General features: G+C 48.5%; 1 protein-coding gene across 2 annotated transcripts; it reads right to left on the bottom strand.

Moving 5' to 3' along the window:
* Positions 1 to 312: 312 nt before the first annotated feature.
* Positions 313 to 6,345, bottom strand: ACTB (actin beta). Of its 2 annotated transcripts, none has more exons than XM_027825165.3 (6): positions 6,203 to 6,345; positions 3,684 to 3,812; positions 3,089 to 3,328; positions 2,060 to 2,498; positions 1,562 to 1,743; positions 313 to 1,027 (listed from the first exon to the last, which is right to left on the bottom strand). In XM_027825165.3, exons 2-6 carry the CDS (start codon positions 3,804 to 3,806, stop codon positions 884 to 886), a joined length of 1,128 nt encoding a protein of 375 aa, XP_027680966.1. In that variant the 5' UTR covers positions 3,807 to 3,812; positions 6,203 to 6,345; the 3' UTR covers positions 313 to 883. The 2 variants fall into 2 exon arrangements, with proteins under 2 accessions (XP_027680966.1, XP_043380365.1); XM_043524430.1 differs by having other exon boundaries at positions 5,790 to 6,293.
* Between the last annotated feature and the right edge of the window lie 13,164 nt (positions 6,346 to 19,509).

Genomic DNA, 19,509 nt, shown 5'->3' with positions numbered 1-19,509 from the left:
ATACACAGTTTAAGGACACAAACTGGTCACCCCTGCTGAAGTCTGCCTGCTTTAGCCCAGTGGCACCTAATGGCTCAGGACTGGCCTTTGGTAGGATCCAAGGAATGAAGCAGAGAAGGTTCCAGGAGAGACTTGCTCTTGCTGTAGGCTCTGGAGTAGGTGCAGCCAGTGTTTGAGCTCTGCACCACATCTTGAGCTTGCCTTCCCACCCAACCTCACCCCGGCTGGGAATGGGTGTTCTCCCCAAACCCAGTAGCTGGACATGATCCATGTGTGCAGTGAAGTGAGAAAAGAGTCAACACCAGCCAAGCCTCTATTGTGTGCACTTTTATTTGAACTGGTCTTAAGTCAGTGTACAGGTAGCCCCTCCCCTCCCCCACATACTGGCACCACTTCTCATTGGACTCTCAAGGGGCACTGTAAAGCCTTCATTCACATCTAGAATTGGGGAACACAGCCCGTTTGCTTGACAAAAATCAAAGAAAGGATCAAGTGTGTTTTGTTTTAAGGCGGCAGATACAAAAAAAGACACTTGTTGGGTTACATAATTTACCGACAAGCATTACTCTAATACCAGTTATGGCATTAGCTCCTTCAAGCTGGGCTGCTGCCTCCACAGAGGCAAGTAACTTCCTGTAACAATGCATTATGCAATATTTGGAATGACTATTAAAAAACAAATGTACAATCAAAGTCCTGATGCATTGTAGAACTTTGGGGACGTTCGCGCCAACACGTTAAGACTGCTGCTGTCACCTTCACCATTCCAGTTTTTAAATCCTGAGTCAAGCGCCAAAAAAAACAAATAAAGCCATGCCAATCTCATCTTGTTTTATGCGCAATTATGGGTTTTATCAAAGGTGGGATGTGGTAACAGTCCGGTTTAAAAGCATTTGCGGTGGACAATGGATGGTCCGGATTCATCGTACTCCTGCTTGCTGATCCACATCTGCTGGAAGGTGGACAGAGAGGCAAGGATGGAGCCACCAATCCAGACAGAGTACTTGCGCTCAGGGGGGGCAATGATCTGTAGGAGACAAGAAAGTTAAATGCTTGTATCAGTTGCCAACCACCACCACCACCGATGCTATTCGAGCTGGATCAGTTTGGGTGATATCCAATTGGGCACACCCCTCCCGAAGTGCTTCTGTAACTTAATGAAAACCTTTGCTTCACTAAATAACGATTAAGACCAGGCCTGTTGCAAGCCACTAGATTTGCCACATTAAAAGACCAACAGTAGCCTGAATTCACTTTTCGCCACCATATGGCATTAATGGTGAACAATGTTTGAGTGGCAACGTCCTACATATGTTCAAGTGAAGAACGGTATTCTTTGTCAGCCCATTTGTACCAGTGCTTCTGGCCAAGGAAGACTATTCACATGGTGGTACTAACATCACCTGCCCTAGAAATTGTGGTACCACTGTCAACAAAATACCATCTAAGATCTATGATTTGAACTCTTCTTTCATCCCAGGGACCTAACTCTTAATTAGGACAACCCCACCCACTGCTGGAACATGAGCAGAGAGCATAAGTTCTGGGGTCTCCAACATACCTTAATTTTCATTGTGCTAGGTGCCAGGGCTGTGATCTCCTTCTGCATTCTGTCAGCAATGCCTGGGTACATGGTGGTACCACCAGACAGCACGGTGTTGGCGTACAGGTCTTTACGGATATCCACATCGCATTTCATGATGGAGTTGAAGGTAGTTTCATGGATGCCACAGGATTCCATACCTAGGAGGAAGGAGGCAGTACTAAGGTCAGTAAGATACCAACTAGCAAATCACAACCTAAAATAGTGTAATTTAGCACGCACTAAGACTGCCTCAAGCATACATCATGCAGAATCCAGCACTGGATAGGGGCACGTGCTACTTTCAGCCAAGAAGAGATCTCTTGCTTGGCTTAACACTTACAATTATTCTAGACCCATTGTGTGGTAAGCTATGGGCCATTCAGAGTCACTTCAGGGGGAGGAGAGGACTTCACCACTAAAGCTTGGTGGGTACAATTTGCCCATCCCACCATCTCCTACACGATGGAGACTTACCCAAGAAAGACGGCTGGAAGAGGGCTTCTGGGCACCTGAACCTCTCATTGCCAATGGTGATCACCTGACCGTCAGGGAGTTCATAGCTCTTCTCCAGGGAAGAGCTAGACGCAGCAGTGGCCATCTCCTGTTCGAAGTCCAGAGCAACGTAGCACAGCTTTTCCTTGATGTCACGCACGATTTCCCTTTCGGCTGTGGTGGTGAAACTGTAGCCTCTCTCTGTCAGGATCTTCATGAGGTAGTCCGTCAGATCACGGCCAGCCAGATCCAGACGGAGGATGGCGTGGGGGAGGGCATAACCTTCATAGATGGGCACAGTGTGGGTGACACCATCACCAGAGTCCATCACAATACCAGTGGTACGACCAGAGGCGTACAGGGACAACACAGCCTGAATGGCTACGTACATGGCTGGGGTGTTGAAGGTCTCAAACATGATCTGTGGACATAAGAAAAGAGGTTAAGTTGACAGGATGTGACCAAGAGGCTCACTCAGCACTCACAAGAAACAGTTTGCAGCAAGTCATGCAAATGTCCTTATGCTACGGAGTGTGGCGTCTGCAGACTCAGGATTTGGTCTTCTGGAATGGGAGACTGTACCAATCAGCTCTGAGCTCACAGCAAACCCACCAACCCAAGCTCAAACCTTGGAAAGAGGAATGGAAAATATGGACTAATGCAGCTGCAACACAGCAACTGTTACTATCCACATCTTAGCTTTCTCACAAGCTCTAGAAAGCTATATAACAGAAGTCACTCAGGGCAGGTGAATGGGTTAGTGTCACGTTAGAAACAGCAGTTAAATGAGTTGCTAGTTTAAAGTCAGCAAGAGGAAAAACCAGCTTAGGAAGAGCAAATAAAACCTGTCAAGATCCAGCAAAGAGAAGACTCAGGTCAGGAAAGGAAAACCCTGTAGAGAATAGCAAAGGAAAAAAGATGAAAGCACGCAAGGGAGGAATGCTGGCCAGCGGCTCTCAAGTCAGCCGGAGCCAAATGATGGAGACTGGGGACCAAAGCCATCTTACACACCTGTGTCATCTTCTCTCTGTTGGCCTTGGGGTTCAGGGGAGCCTCTGTGAGCAGCACAGGGTGCTCCTCAGGGGCAACTCTGAGTTCATTGTAGAAGGTGTGGTGCCAGATCTTCTCCATGTCATCCCAGTTGGTGACAATACCGTGTTCGATGGGGTATTTCAGGGTCAGGATACCTCTTTTACTTTGGGCTTCATCACCAACGTAGCTGTCTTTCTGGCCCATACCAACCATCACACCCTGGAGAGAGAAAAGTCAGAGCCGATTAGTCAAACTTGATCCACTAACTCTGAAGACAATCCATTGGCTGACTAAACCCCAGGCCTGTTCCTCAGCCATGGCAGCTAGCGTTCTCTTCAGGTTACAGGACCTAGGAAGTCAGGCCATAGGTACAGAACTTCCCCATCCCAGTAGAGATGGGAAGTTTTACTGGCTGACAGTAAGATGAACCATGCTAGGTCATTTCTTTTCGCTCCTACACAGCCATGCATCTGTGTGTACACAGAGGATAGAGATCATAGACACTATGCAGTGTTTTCTTCTGAGCTTTAGGATTCATCGCACAAGACAGGCAAGGTGCTACTCCATTACATACCTGATGTCTGGGGCGACCAACGATGGATGGAAAGACAGCGCGAGGGGCATCATCCCCAGCAAAACCGGCTTTGCACATACCGGAGCCGTTGTCAACAACGAGCGCAGCAATATCATCGTCCATGGCGAACTGTAAAGTAATGGAGACAACGTCAGCAAGCTTGATTAGCTGGGTAACAGACGCTGCCCTTTAGTTTACTGAAGTCTCCCTATGCTCTAGGGTTTCTGGAAAAAATACTTGTAATAGCAGCGAGTGTCTCATGGTTTGGGAGGAAAACCCCATGCAGTAAGATTAAGCCATTTGCTTCTGCGCCACCCATTTCCTTTCTCGCTTCCTGTTTGCGAGCTGCTGGACTTCTCCCTTTCAGCCACTAGAGGGTGCAAAGCACTGCATATTTTGCCTTTGCACAGATTTGGGACAAAGGAAGTCCCTGCTCTAGTCTCACATTATTACCATAAAAGGCAATGGTTAGAGCAAGCTTTGCAAGAAGCCAGCAGTGCAGCATGGAGCCAGCTTTTGGTGGACTGATTAAGGAGACAAGCCACTCCCCTCCCTTTTCAAATGAGGCATATGGCTGTGGCCACTCCCTGCAAGAGGGAGTGTGCCTGGTACCAGCACTAGGGGTGTCTGAAGCACAGGGTTAAGAGGACAACCGAAACAGTTTAAAAAGGGGAAGTTACCCACACCCTGCTTCAGAGAAGCAGCATGTCCCTGGATCCCACCCTGTTGGGCACACTGGCTCTATGACTAGTTAGACCAGTCATGCAAACAATTGCAGTAGCTTTCACAGATACATTTTGAAATAGTCTCCCACTGACCTAACCCTAAGAAAGAAGCCTGCTTTATATACATTTAATTACCTGGCCAAGTTTAATTGCAGGTTCCCCACCAGCCTCAAAACCCTTTACACTTCAGAGACTGATGAAGATGCCAATGCCACAGAGGATTAAGACAATGCTATTATGCAATTCACACACACTCTGGCAAGGAGAACTCAGTAAGCACTGAGACTAAAGTGCCAGGTTTAGAGCAGCAGCTCCACCAGTTAACTGAAGACTCAGATTCTCCCCACCTGTGCCTGCCCCCACCCCTTGTACCAACCTAACAAGGTTGCTCTGGGAACCTATTTCCTTCACCCCACTGTCTGGGGAGGGAAGCAAGGCTTGGCAGGGATGAGTCCCTGGTTTTTTTAAAAATGCATTTTAAACCAAACTAGCAATATAAAAAAACAAAAAACACATCTCTTCCCCCTACTCTCAGGCAGAACAACCCTTGATTTGCACCCCAAGGCCAGAGACACTAGCCATCTAGACCCACCGGGACCCCACTCCTTCCCAGACACTAGGGACAATGCCCTCAGCAGAATCAGGTTTCAGATCAGTCTTCCTGGATCCACCCACCCCTTAGAGCCCCCTAAGAAAAAGGAGTCTCCAGTGTAACCACCGCATAGGATGGATGGGTGGTGCAAGGGGGGGGAGAGAAAAGAGGCAGCCACCTCTCAGAAACAAGACAAAGAGACCCCCTCCTCCCCGCCTCTGGGCCGGGAGACTGATTCATGGCTTTCCCCCCTCCCCATCCTGTGCAGGGAGGATCCTCCCTCTGCCTCCCCCACCCTCGCCCAGCATGTGCTGAGCTGATACAATAGGAGAACCGGCTTTCTGCCACCGGAAGCAGCAGCTCTGGAGTCACACCCTACCAGCTCTATGGGGCAGCGAACAGATCTCCCTTTTCAAAGGGGGTTGGACAAATCCTGGGGGGAAAAAGGGGCTGAGAGGCACTCGCCCAAGCCCCTCTTTTGGGCAGCAACAGTGGTCCACCAAACCCACCACTTCCCTCCCCTTCTTAAACCATGTAAAGCTTTGGACTCCCTTCCTCCTCCAGCCTCTATTCCAACACCAAATCCCTCTTAGGCACCGAAGCAAGCAAACCAGATTACAGCCCCAGAGCCGTCTCAGCAACACTGCAAGCCAAGAGACACTCTACACCCACAAACTCAGATTAACTGGAGGCAAACTCCACCGCACGCCCCCCCGCCCGTTCAAACCTTCCCTGGTCACAGCCATGCAAAAGAATCCGTGGATCCATCCCCCCTTTGTGCAAGCTCACCATGCAGTCCATCCCCACTTCCAGCTATGGCCGTGGACAAGGAAGATCGCGCCCCTCCATGCTCAGCCCTTCCCATTTTGGTTTGTGCACTTTAGCTTTGCACACCAAGGAGCGAGCCTCTCCCCAGAAGAGGAGCAGCCCCTACATAAATCTTGCAAGAAAAAAAAGCAACCCCACAACAGCATTCCAAGGGCTTTCCCTGGGGGGGGCCCAGCATTAGACAGCCGCAGCGTTCAGCTGGAAGCCATCCGCATTCAGCCCCTCTTTGGGGGCTTTTCGATGGGGCAGGAGCAGTGAAATCCAGTCCCCCCTCGCCTCTAGCTAAGAAGGGGGCCCTCAGAAACCCAGCCCGTCCTCTGCGCGCCCCCCCAGGAAAGCGGCTCTGAGGAGGGCTCCTGCCCCCCTTCCCTTACCTGGAGGAAGTTGCAAGTTTAAACCCTAGGCGAAGAGAGGCGGCTCAGCCGGCTGGGGGGGGAAATGTGGCGCGTGCAGAGGGAGCTCACAGCGACTCCAGCCCGCGTTGCGAGCCGGGTTTTATGTGACCAGAGCGGTAGCGCCCTAGCCATAAAAGGCAACTTTCGGAGCTAGCCCTTCTGATTGGCCGGCCCGCTGCCTCTCCCGAGCCGCTTTGCACATTGCAGCAGGGTTTTTTTTTTTTTCCCCCTCTTGAAAAAAAAAAAAAAAAAAAGAGAGAGAGAGAGAGAAGCAGGAGGGGTGGGGGAGGGCTGCTCCTTTCCAGGCTTGAGCCCACGCTCAGTGCCATAGCAATGCAGGGTGGATTCATAACGAAACGTGCCTTGCTGTCCTGCCCGTGCACCAGCCTCTTTCCTGGGGGGGAAGGGTTGTGGGGGCCCAGGCCACTGTGGCTCGCCAGGGCCTGGGGGTCTCACTGTCTCCCACACCACCCGTCTGCTACCGATTCCTGGCCGCCCTCGACGGAGCGTGGCGTGCTTGGTCGTGTGGCGCCCGGTGCCCCACAGGTGTCCCCTTCAAATCACCTCCCCGCCTCGGCACTCCAGAGAAAAAGAGGTTATCTAGAGCCTGAGCCTGCGAATGCTGCAGGGGGCTGGCTACTGGAAGAAATGCCGGGCCTTCACTGGGGCCACACGCCACTCAGCTGCGAATGGGCCCTGAGACGGCAAGGTCTTCTGGACAGGAACCTTAGAGCCACTTCTCTGGCCTAGCTGAGGTCCCCCTCAGTGCAGGAAGGGGTTAAAGGCCAAGGCAGCTTACTCTGGGGGTGTCCAATGGGCCTTCCTGGTCCCCCAGGCTAAATTAGAGTAGCCTCAGGCAGCAGCAGAGTTCCTGTCCCCAACTGTACCCCTAGAAAATCCCCTACACCCCAGGCTGTGAAAAGGCATGGCCTACAGCTGGTTATATCAGCTTACACTAGGGGTACTCCTAGTGGGCACAGCTGCTGACTTTATGGCCCATTTATGCTGGGAAAGCAGCACCAAGAGGTCATAGGGCAAAGGAAAATTGGACCCTATTGTCCATATGCTGGACTGTTAACGTGCCTTTGGCACCAGGCAAGTAATAATCATCCAGAACAGATTCCAATTTAAAATTGAATTTAAGGGGCAAATTCACCCCCATAAGGCAGTGGACATAATGGAGCTGCTCTTGCTGCCATCATTGGTAAAGATGGCCCTTTAACTCACCCACCCAAGGAGTGTTACGGTAACTTACAAAAACTGTGAAAGGTCTTTGTATTAAGATTGAATTTGCTGCAAATGTGCGATATGGTACCAGCACCTGATCTGCTTGCTCCCTGTGTCACAGTGGGAGTTAGGCACCTAAATACCTTGCAGAGTAGCAGCCGTGTTAGTCTGTATTCGCAAAAAGAAAAGGAGTACTTGTGGCACCTTAGAGACTAACACATTTATTTGAGCATAAGCTTTCGCGAGCTACAGCTCACTTCATAGGATGCCACAAGTACTCTTTTTCTTTTTTCTAAATACCTTTGTGAATCCCACCCACTGGGGGCAGGTCTGCACTTAAAAATCTGCACCGGTGAGGCTGTGCCATTGGAGTGCTTCAGTGAATGTGATACTATGTCGACAAGAGAGCTTCTCCAGTCTGTGTAATGAATCCACCTCCGCGAGAGACAGTCGCTTATGTCAATGGGAGAAGCCCCCCCATCAGCATAGCAGTGTGTACACTGGGGATAGGTTGGTATGATTGTCGCTCAGCGTGTGTATAGTGCAGGCCTGGCCTGAGTAGTGCTTAGTGATTGTTGTCTTAGGCCTTGATTCTGGCCTGAGCTCTCTGCAGATGGAGGCCTGCAGCAACTCATCTGCACACAGGTCATTGTAGGATCAGACTTAGCTGGATCCTGGGAGTTCTTGTTCCTTTTCCATTTAGCTGTTTGGTGCCGAGCTAAACGTGTCTTTGTGTGAACCGTTCCTCACTGCATTGTATTTCTGCAGTTCTGGGTTTCATTATTATAATAAAACATCATTTCAAAATACAGGTTAGGCCATCATAACAGTAACAATACCCAGCAATTACATAGCACTTTGCATCTTCAAAGCACTGTACAAACTTTAAGTAATTAATCAAGTTAATTAAACAGTAGCGTAAGTAAAGTGTCAGCCTCAGCTCACAATCTGTTGCAGTTGGCAGCACAGACTTACTGTTACTTAAATGTAGGTCCTTTCAGATTTAATCCCAGTGGTTTAAAACACAAAATCCCCTGGAAAATGCTAACAATGTGTGCTATTTATCAGACACCTCCAACTGGTACCTTTAAGCCGGGATGTCCCAAAGGAGCTTGGCCCTGATCATATGGTTAGGTGAGGCTCAGGTGCAGAGGGACAAGGGGGTAATGGGGTACCACGTCATGGGAAGGGCTGCTGGGACAGTTTTACAGCCTGTTCCTTGAAAGCCCTTTGTCACAGGAAAGTCAAGGAGACTACTCAGGTGAATAAAGAAAAGGAGTACTTGTGGCACCTTAGAGACTAATCAATTTATTTGAGCATAAGCTTTTGTGAGCTACAGCTCACTTCATCGGATGCATACGATGAAGTGAGCTGTAGCTCACGAAAGCTTATGCTCAAATAAATTGGATAGTCTCTAAGGTGCCACAAGTACTCCTTTTCTTTTTGCGAATACAGACTAACACAGCTGTTACTCTGAAACCTGTCAGGTGAATAAAGACTACCTGAGTAGAGGTGTGCAGGACTGGACCTTCATTCAATTAACAGGATGCCTGAAGGTAATTGCTGTTCCGGCCATTTAACGTTGATCCTGCATGCTGAGGGTTTTGTTTTGTTTTTTTTGGTGGGGGAGGGGTAAGTACATTATCTCCCCAGGTAAGATGTATCATGGCATCTGTGCTATGTGGAACAAACAAGGGAAGAAAGCAGCAGGGAAAGCTGTGTAAACAGCTTCAAAACAGAGCTCTGTAGTTGCCTGGGGAGGGGGGATACCATAGGGTATGACAACTGTATCAACCCATTTATGGATTGGGCCAGGATCTTGTTCCCATCCTATCATTTCCTATGTTGCTTTCCTATGTTCTATTTCTTTGAATTCACCCCTGTGCAGAGGGTCTGTGCCCAGCAGTAGCCCTGTATGGGGCCAGAATCCAGAATCTTGCAGGATTCTCAGAGGAGTTGGGAAGAGCTGGTGGCATCAGGCCTTGGTTCCTTTCTTCTTCCTGTGGCTTAGTGCTGAGGTGCCCAGAGAACAGCCTGTGGGGCCAATGGCTTCCTAAGAGGGGGAAAGACACACTGATCCACTGCAGGATTGTATTGCTGGTGAACTCAAGCCACAAGCGATTTCTAGTCATGTGTCAAGGGCATGATAGCCAGGAGAAAATATTAAGCAAGCTCAGGTTCCTGGTAAATGGGCAGTGTGCCCCCCAGACTCACAGTGCGTGGAGCCCCTTGTTTCGAGGGAGCTCTTTTCTTAAGACAGGGGTGGAAAGGGCTGCGTCCGCCCCAGGTAACACCAGGAGAACTGCTGCTGCTGCCATCAGCAGCCATCGTGGGTAGGAGGAAGGTGGGGGCTGAGAGGAGGGTATCTTTGTCTCATAGCTGTGAAAGGACCATCCTGCTCCACCACACGGTGGATGCTCTGTTCCAAACTCTGTGCTGGCTTGGGTCACGTTGCCATGTAGAAAGGTTGGACCAGACTCTGCCCTCGGCTTCACTGGTGCAAATCCAGAGTAATTCCAGGGCAGTCAATGGAGCGCCTCCAGATTTATACGGGTGTCATTGAGAGCAGAATGTGGCCCTTTGTGTTATTACTGTGCTCTTAGCAATGAGGGGGTTCCCCTGGGTCCGTACTAGCTTTGTTAGGCTCTGAAGATACATACAGTGTGCACCCTATCCAGGAGAACCCATATGGTGTCAAGAACCTGCCTAAAGGAACATGAGTATGCCACATGAACCTGACAACCACATTCCATGCATATTGCACCATGAATGTGCTCTGTTAATTACGCTGTGCAGGGAAACCCATAAGCCACAATAGACCACTGGTGTATGCACTATGGATGGGCTCTTAAATGATACTGTGATCATATACACGTGCAAAGAGGCACTCCGCTTACACTGATAATGTTCTTACAAACCTACCCTAGATCTCGTCTTATGAACATACAGAATACAGCCTGGTGAGTGCAAAAGCACCTTGCCAAAAATGTCCAGCTATAAGGAATGAAATAAAGGTTACTTAAAAACCTCAGGGTTTTCCTTAAGGAGGGGTGGAGATGGGGAAAGAGGGGGCTGAGCATAGGAATTTAAGGACCAGGCACTCCTGAGCTCAAATCCTGACTCTGCCATTGACTTTCTCTGTGACCTTAGGCAAGTCCCTTAATCTGTCTGTGTCTCAGCTTCCTCATCAGTAAAATGGGGCTAATTGGTTAATTCCCTACCTCCTAGGGGAATAATTAATGCACTGCTTTGAAAAGACTGCTTGGTGAGTACTATCTGTCAAATAGGAGATGTTCCACGGCCTGGATGAATGATGGCTGCCAAGGAGTAAATGAGGCAAGGGGAAAGGTTACACGGGAGAGTTGATAAGGGACCAGAAAAAGCACTACCATTTGTTGGGGGAAGGGAGCAGAGAACTCCCATAATAGGGACTGTGAAGGAGGCTGACATGGTCAACATCTGCTTTGTTGCAGTTCTCAGCAACAAAGGATGAAAGGAGCAGGGGGCTCAGGCAGATAAATGTTAATGAGGCACTAGAAACATCAGGATTCATAAGAGGCAAGTGAAAGACTCCTGAGATAAGAAGTGTATCAGTCAGCAGGCCAGATGCGATTCATCAGCCCTGCAGAGGGATTGAGCAGAGGAGTCACCAAGCTCCCCTGTATTTGGGGAGTCATGCTGAGAGGGCGAGGTGTGATGGGGGATGGCAGATGTAGGTTGAATCATTTAGAAGGAAGGGGAAATACCTGCCAGATAGAATCACCTAGCGTCCAGGAATATTGGAGCAAATCATAAAGCAATTTGGAAACACTGGAAAAACAATAACAAAACCCCTGAACCTTAAATCCTTTTCATGCAATGGGAATTTTGCCTGCACAAGGAGTGGGCCCATAATAAGTAGTTAGCAGCATGGCTTCGGTCATTTCCTTTGAGGTAGAGAAAAGCCAGGGTTCAAGTCTCCTGAATACAAAGTGGATTCTTTACTGAGGCTGCTGATCACAGACAGATAGCAAGGTCCTCTCCACACCAGACTGACTAGTACCACGTGTACTGCCAAGGAAGGGACTGGCGAGAGACTCCATGTTAATATCAGCTAGCACATAAACGAACCCAATAGCTTTTGGTGGCGTCTGTAAGGCGCTCGTCTACCATGGCGAGGGGGGTGGCACAGGAACCTAAACAGAAGAGACCAGGCAAACGGAATGCGATGGGCACAGCAGGTCACAGCAGAGTCGTAGGGCCTGGGTCTCCATTGCGTCATCATTTACACCTGGGCCAGGCGAGTAGATAGTGGGTGTCAAAGGCTCCCATTCTGATCTGGACCTCACACCCACCTCCATGCTGGCTTGAGGCAAAGCTCCATGGATGGTTCGGATTGCACCTGGACTACATTGCCCATCCCTATCTGCACCTGCAAGGAAGTAACACAAAGAGGGGCAAGGTGGGAACGTTTTCAAGGGTGAGTTTAGGGATATAGCAGAGAGCGAGCCACAATTTGAAATTGGACGTGGGGCAACAGAAAAGGCTGGATCCTGTCCTGAAAATGCAACGGAGGGTCAGTTTCCTACTCAGATTCACTTTGGGATTTTGTTATTCTTCGGGATAGGGGACCAACCTGTCTATGTCCAGCCAGGCCCTTGACATCTGAGATGTGCTGCTGTGAGAAGCCAAGAAAGATACAGGTTAAATACCAGAACAGGCTTTACAATGAGGTCTGTCAAAGCCAATGGCAGTTGAAGGCACAAGTTCCTCCCATGAGCAGGCATTGTGAAACCGTCAATGTAGGCTTTAGGAGTTTTCTTTGTTTCAGTTCACTTTTCCTTGACTTCCCCTTGGCCTGCTCTGTGGCGTTGGATCTCCCTGGTTCATGGTGAACTCATCCGTAGGAGGATGCTCTGTGCCCTGCTGTGGTTGATACAGCTGGGGCCTAGTTCTCAGGAATTATATTCTACGGCTCTGCCTTCATCTCCATCTCTTGCTCTTTTTAAAAGAAATGTCACACCCGGGCAGCCTCACTCATAGGACACTGCATCCACTTTGTTTTCAGCTTGTCCCTTCCATTCCCATAATCGGAGCTTGCTTTCCCTCATCATGTGCTCTGGCCATTAGCCTTCTCAAAACCTCCAGATCACGCTCTCTCCCTCCTCCCCGCCAGGCAGTGCCTCCATGGAACATTCCGGTTTATTATGTGAGAGAAAGACCCCTGAGGGCGAGCTCCGACCCCTCCCCCCATGCCCAATAGAAGAACCTCGGAGCAGGAACCCAAACGAAGCTGTGTCTCATGCAAGGATTCCTTCAGACTCTTCCTTTCCCAAACTGTTGCAGGGGGTTCCTGACAGGGGGTGACATGAGACGGACTTGTTCTAGCCCACCGCTGCCCCTTCTGAGGAGATGCATTCTGGAGTCCTCTCCTCCGCCCCTTCCCTACACGGACGCTCATTCGCTCTCTCACTTTCCACCCTCTAGCCACAATGAGGAAGAGAGATGGTGACACTGAGCCAAAAGATGCTAAGAAACCCCTGGAAACTTTTGAAATGAACAAGTGGGGTTTTTAATAAAATCCCCTCAAAGAGCTTTTTTTCTAGCACTGGCCTTTCCCTCCTCTTGTGCTCGTGGGGCGGAAGGGAAGGCCCAGCCCATGACATCTTAGTTCATAGATTTGCAGGCCCAGATCCTGAGTTCCTTACTTTACTTTTAGTAGTCCTCAGTCCCGCAAAACTTCCATCATCTTCAATGGGCATCTCAGCAAGGACCTCCGGGTTTGGTCCATAGGCATTAGAGATGGGAGAGATTTGGTCACTCCAGCTAGTCCTTCCTCTTGTCAAGCCAGCATGGGATTGTTCCCGACAGCGTATCTCTGACAGGGTCGTCCCACCTATTTGAAATGTCCCAGGCAGTGGGGCTTCCATCGCACCCGCAGGTGTTAAGAAGTCTCTCTAGCCTGAAGCTTTGTAGGGACAGTCACATTTTTCCTTATTAATTTAAGTGTCTCCCCTGTGCCACCGCAGACAACTCCCCCCCTTCTAGTATTTGTAGACTATTATCTTTGCCCTGAGGTATATGGCTTTATATATTCAAACATCAGTGCCTCAGTATGATCCTCTGTGAGGTCGCTCCAATTGATCAGTGCCTTTGTGGTAATGAGTTGTATGCAGCTACCCTTGCAGAGCTGTATGCAGCGGGGACCATCCCCTCTGTGACCTGATGCTTCTGCATGGGTAGGTTTAAAATTGCATCAGGCGTATACTCCATCTACAGTCCCAAATTGTTTGGCCTTTTGGCTTCAATACCACATTTGAAAGCTCATGTCTAACTCACTATCCTCCGTCCCGTGTTTCTTTCAGCAGTAAGGCATCATTGGTTTCTTTTTCCCATAGAAGAGATGGGCCTGACTCTCCTTTCACTTAAATCGGTTTCACACCAGTGAAATACTCTTGACTCCAGTGGAGTCACTCCTGATTTGCACCAATATGAGAGCAGATCCTCTGCATTTGTGTTAACCCCCCCTAGATGTAATAGCTTGTATTTTCCCGAGCTAAATCTCATTTTATCTCTTGCTGCCCCCATTTCAAATCTCTCTAGGCCCCTTTGCACAGCTTCTCTGTCCCCTCTGGGGTTTGTAGCTCCTCTCAGGTTAGTTCCATCTGTGAATTTCATCACTGCGCTGTTTACCCCTTATTTCCAGCTCATTAATAAAGACGGGGAACAACAAATGTTTGGTCAAGTGTGACAGCCATTCACTCAATTCAGGAGAGCAGCATTCTCACAGGAGAGGAGTCCCCGTCGCATACATGTTTTTATCTGTATCCCTTTTTAGAAAAAAGGAAGGGCTTTAAATGTATGTATGTTTTGCTTACAGACTTTCTCCTCCTAACACAGTTAGAACTTGGGGATACCATTATTTGCTCTTTCCCCCCCATTCCAACCAATATAAAAGCCAGGGCTGGTGTTAAGGGGTCGGAAGCAGGGCAATTGCCCAGGGCCCTATGCCACAAGGGGCATCGCAAAGCTCAGTGCTCAGGCTTCAGCTTCAGCCCCGGGTTCTATAGCTCAGGGCCCCAGGCTGCAGTCCTGCACGGCTGGGCTTTGGCTTTCTGCCTTGGGCCCTAGTGAGTCTAATGGCGGCCATGCTTGGCGAACCCCCTGAAACCTGCTCACGGCCCTCCAGGGGGCCGCGGACCCCTGGTTGAGAACCACTGAGCTAGATCAGAAAAAGGCCCTCCTAGTCCAGTATAATTATGCTGGTAAATTTCCCCTCACACTAGCCTGAGTCCGAGTTTCAGGGGACATCCCTCCATCTAGAAATAGGGGGAATGAGAGAACAAGAGGGTAATGCTAAATAGCAGGCACCCCGGCTTCTTTTGAAATGTGTCAGCTCCCTGGAACCATTCATCACCCCAGTGATTCAGCCTGAAACTCAAACCCTGCATCTCCCCAGTCAGGATTAAACAACAATCTGCCACAGCAGTGTCGTAGTTGCTTGGAAACTTTCTCACACAGTATGTTCTCCATGGATTTGTTACGTGGCCCATAAAGCGTATCACAAAGATGTGAATGTGACGCACTCTATATGATTTTATGAAAGTATGTTGAGAGTGTGAATATAATGTAACTAAAATATGCTTCATGCAAAAGGCCTCTTGTAAGGTATCATTACAAAGCTTATAATCTACTGAGTGTGGTCATCCTATTTGTATAAATGTATCACTCTTGTATCTGAAACTAGAAATATGATATATAACTCTGAGGACCTATTGTAATTATGCAAAGTGTGGGCCACTAATGATGCTTTGGAATCTTGATGGTTCCCACTAACCAGGACAATTGGCTGTGGATGGCTCTGTTTGTAGGCAGGACTTCCTGTGAGTCAGGCTGGGAAGAATGAAGGCTTGGGGTCTCACAGGAAATGTGACCATGTCACCGGGTACTGAAATCCATCTTAAACCTGGTGCTTTTCCATTTGGGGGGGGACCCAGAGAGACAAAAGATTCCTCGCCTTGTGCCAAAGCCATATAAGGGGGTGGAACAGAACAAGGGAGGGAGCCATCATGAAGAATCCCCTAGCTACCACCTGAGCTGGAACAAGGGCTGTACCAGGGGAAAGGATTGTGCCCAGACTAGGAAGGCGTCCAGTCTGTGAAAGAAACTTATTGAAACATCTCTAATGGTGAGATTTTATCTGTATTCAGTTTTATTACTGTACTAGACTTAGACTTGCATGTTTTATTTTGCTTGGTAATTCACTTTGTTCTGTCTGTTACTACTTGGAACCACTTAAATCCTACTTTCTGTATTTAATAAAATCACTTTTTACTTAGTAATTAACCCAGAGTATGTATTAATACCGGGGGGGGGGGGGGGGGGGGGACAAACAGCTGTGCATATCTCTCTATCAGTGTTATAGAGGGTGAACAATTTATGAGTTTACCCTGTATAAGCTTTATACAGGGTAAAACTGATTTATTTAGGGTTTTGACTCCATTGGGAGTTGGGCATCTGAGTGTTAAAGACAGGAACACTTCTGTAAGCTGCTTTCAGTTAAGCCTACAGCTGTTAGGGGACATAGTTCAGACCTGGGTCTGGGTTTGCAGTAGACTAGTGGGTCTGGCTCAAACCAGGCAGGGCACTGATGTCCTAAGCTGCCAAGGCAGGAAAGCAGGAGCAGAAGTAGTCTTGGCACATCAGGTGGCAGCTCCCAGGGCGTTTCTGTGATCCAACCCGTCACAGTGCAAGTGGCCCAACTTGATTATCATACACATTGTAAGGAGAGTGATCACTTTAGATAAGCTATTACCAGCAGGAGAGTGGGGTGGGGGGAGAGAAAACCTTTTGTAGTGGTAAACACCCATTTTTTCATGCTTTGTGCGTATAAAAGATCTTCTATACTTTCCACAGTATGCATCCGATGAAGTGAGCTGTAGCTCACGAAAGCTTATGCTCAAATAAATTGGTTAGTCTCTAAGGTGCCACAAGTACTCCTTTTCTTTTTGCGAATACAGACTAACACGGCTGTTACTCTGAAACAGTGAAAATTGATTCTTTCATCCCATACAGTATCTTTTACATCTTTTTTTTTCTAATTACTTTGCAAATTGTGTTGTAAAAAGCATTATAATGCTCTATGGAATTCTCTGCTGGCTATCAGTGTACATGGGAAATGAAACAGATATTGGAATATTCAAAATGGGATTCAGTCCAATCTCCTCTCAACTTGCTGACAATAACCAGGGTTTTAGCACTTTCCCTCCAAGGATCTTAAAGCCCCTTGCAAAGATGACAAGATGACCTCACTGGACTGTTGGCAGGCTTAGGGACAGAGCATTATCTTCATTTTACAGATGGGGAAATGGAGGTGCAGAGGGGTTGAAGCCAGCATTTGAAAACGTACATCTCCAGGTGTTCTGAGAGTTGTGAAGTGCCCTGAAAATACACAAGGATCTATAACTGCTAAGCACTATTGTGATTTTGATGTGGTGGTTTTAATCTCAGATTAACTCGGGCTAGGGGAGGGAAGGATGGCTTAGTGGTTTGTACAAAAGACAGGGAATCAGGATAGCTGGGCTCTCTTCCTGGCCCTGCCATTGTCTTTGGGCAAGTGACTACTACCCACCTTTTCAAATCTGAGTGCCCACAGCTAGGCATCTCAATCTATACTGAGGCGCCTGACTACGCGGTGTGATTTCCAGAGGTGCTGAACACAGTGGAGCTGCAAGTACTCAACTGCCATGAAAACCTATTCACTTAGTCACAGCCCTGTGGAGCAGGGCATTGTTGTTATCCCCATTTTACAGATGGGGAAATCAAGGCACAGAGGGGTTAAAGAGGGGAGGATAACAAAGGTACAAAGGGCAGGCAGGTTCCCAACTCACACTTAACAGTCAATGGGAGTTAAGTGTCTAACTCCCTTTGTGCCTTTGAAAATTCCCCCCTAAGTGACTTGCCTGAGGCCGCAGAGTCAGTGGCAGAGGAATGGAATTGAAGTGTTGTGTCCCAGTCCTGCATTCAGTCCCCTATTGAAAGAAATCATTTGGGACAATTCAGCGTGCACCAACTAGTCTCTTTACTGGAACCAATGACACTGAACTCCACCTAACACCCTTTAATGCCAGTAACTTGTTTCCTATAAGCAGTACACACACTATGACTCACTCTAGGAGAGCAGTGGGACCTTCACCCAATGCCAGGTACAGGGGCATTTTTCTTAAACCAGTGTACATCAGGTGTAACTCACTGAAATCAGTGGAGCTACACTAGTGAGAAGAGAATCAGGCCTGATCTCTCTCTAGGCAACATTGCACCAAAGAAGAGCCCAATGCTGCTCCAATTGAAGTCAACTGCAAAACTCCCATGGACTTCAATGGGAGCATGGTGGGCCTGCTGTGTATTTGAATGCCGTCCAAGACAATCTAATGGTCCATTTAGCAAACAAATTCTAGGATTAAATAAATCTGTCCTATTACAGATTGTGTGTGTCTAGACATCAATATTGGGTTGCTAAACCAAAACAACTGCATTTTATTATCATTCATCCCAGATCATGGCCCCAGAAGTTCCTATCTTCCATTTTGTTTAGACCCCACTTTGGCTTATTCCATGCATTCTTTCTGGCAGAAGATAAGATCTTAGTAGAAAGCTAAACAAAACCAGTTAACATCTTGAGTTAATCAACACTCCCTTGATCCATTAGCATATTATGTCCTGTTCTCCACCAGATATGAGTCTAATTTTTTCATTTTGGGATTAGTAAAGAGGCCCTCATACTCAGATAACAAACAGTTATAAATAAGAGTCTTTATATATATACACACACATACATACACACACGCACACACACAGAAGGAGAAAGCACAAGCTTTCCCAACAAATTCACCACTTGATTTTAAATTGTAGAGGTTCAGATAAATGTGTCTAGTGAGTTTTAGAGTCACTCTGCCCTAAGACAGGGCCTTGACCCAGCCTCCATTTGTGCAAAGGCAACTTTGCACAACCACACTACGGTGCACAGTTTTCTGCACCAATACCTGCGTGCACAGATGCTATAATCTGTACACACAGGGGATGAGGTCAGTGTGTGTCAATTATGCCCCCTGCACACATGTGTGATAAAGTCCCATCATTTGTGGGCCAGGAGAGAATGATCCAAAGATATGCCTTGTGTGTGTACACAGGGTGAACTTTACCACTGGGGAGAGGGCCAGCAGCAGTTAAGTTCTACTTAAACCCGGGGGGCTTCAATCTCCAGAGCTGTTTGCCTAAACTCATCTGAGGGTGTCTCTACACTGCAGTAAAACACCATCTCACTGTAGCTTACTGCCATGTAGATATACCCAGAGAGGCATGGGAGCACCTCCATGGTATCCGAGCGGCTTGCTTTCGCATCTGGCAGACGCTGCTTTCAATGTGGAGCTAGGTAACCCTCTGGGCATTGACCTTGTGCTGGCTTTCTGCACAAGGAGGGCTCCTTTTGAAAACTGGAGCCCCAAACTGCCAGCTTGACAGCAGTGGAGAGAGAGGCCCCCTTATGCACAGCATGGACAGCAGCCGTGCAAGCTTCCCCAATGCTGCCCTGCTAATGGGACTCAGTCCTGACCCGGAAAGGAGAGTTCAGTCACCCCCGGGCATTTAGCCCTCGACCCTTTCTGCCCAGACAACCAGCAAGAGGAACTTGTGAGTGTCAATAGCCACTCAGAATGGGACTGAGATCACCAGCTCTCGGAGACGCGCTCCTTTCAGACCTGGGCTAGAGCTGAACTAATATCCTGGAGCCAGGGGAGCTGGGGAGGGGAGAAATGCAGCTTAGATGTGCCTGGTGGGGTTGCACCTTTGATTTTCATGTTGAATGTCAGCGACAAAAGAACCCAGCCCCAATGGGCACGCTCCGAGATTAACTGCACAACGGCGTGAACCTGTCCAGGCTGGCATACTGTCCTGCACCTGCCTCCCGGCTCTGCCCTCATCTCCCCGACCCGCCCATTGCTCCTCCTGTCTAAAAGTGCCAGTTCTTTCTCCTCCCCTTTGCAGTCCCTCCTCTCCAGTGGCCGGGGCTGTGACTCTCCAAG

This window comes from Chelonia mydas, chromosome 10 (genome assembly GCF_015237465.2).
Source record: "Chelonia mydas isolate rCheMyd1 chromosome 10, rCheMyd1.pri.v2, whole genome shotgun sequence".
NCBI classification, from domain to species: domain Eukaryota; kingdom Metazoa; phylum Chordata; order Testudines; family Cheloniidae; genus Chelonia; species Chelonia mydas.
Note: the sequence above shows the minus strand (reverse complement) of the source record. Positions and strands in the feature narration are given on the sequence as shown.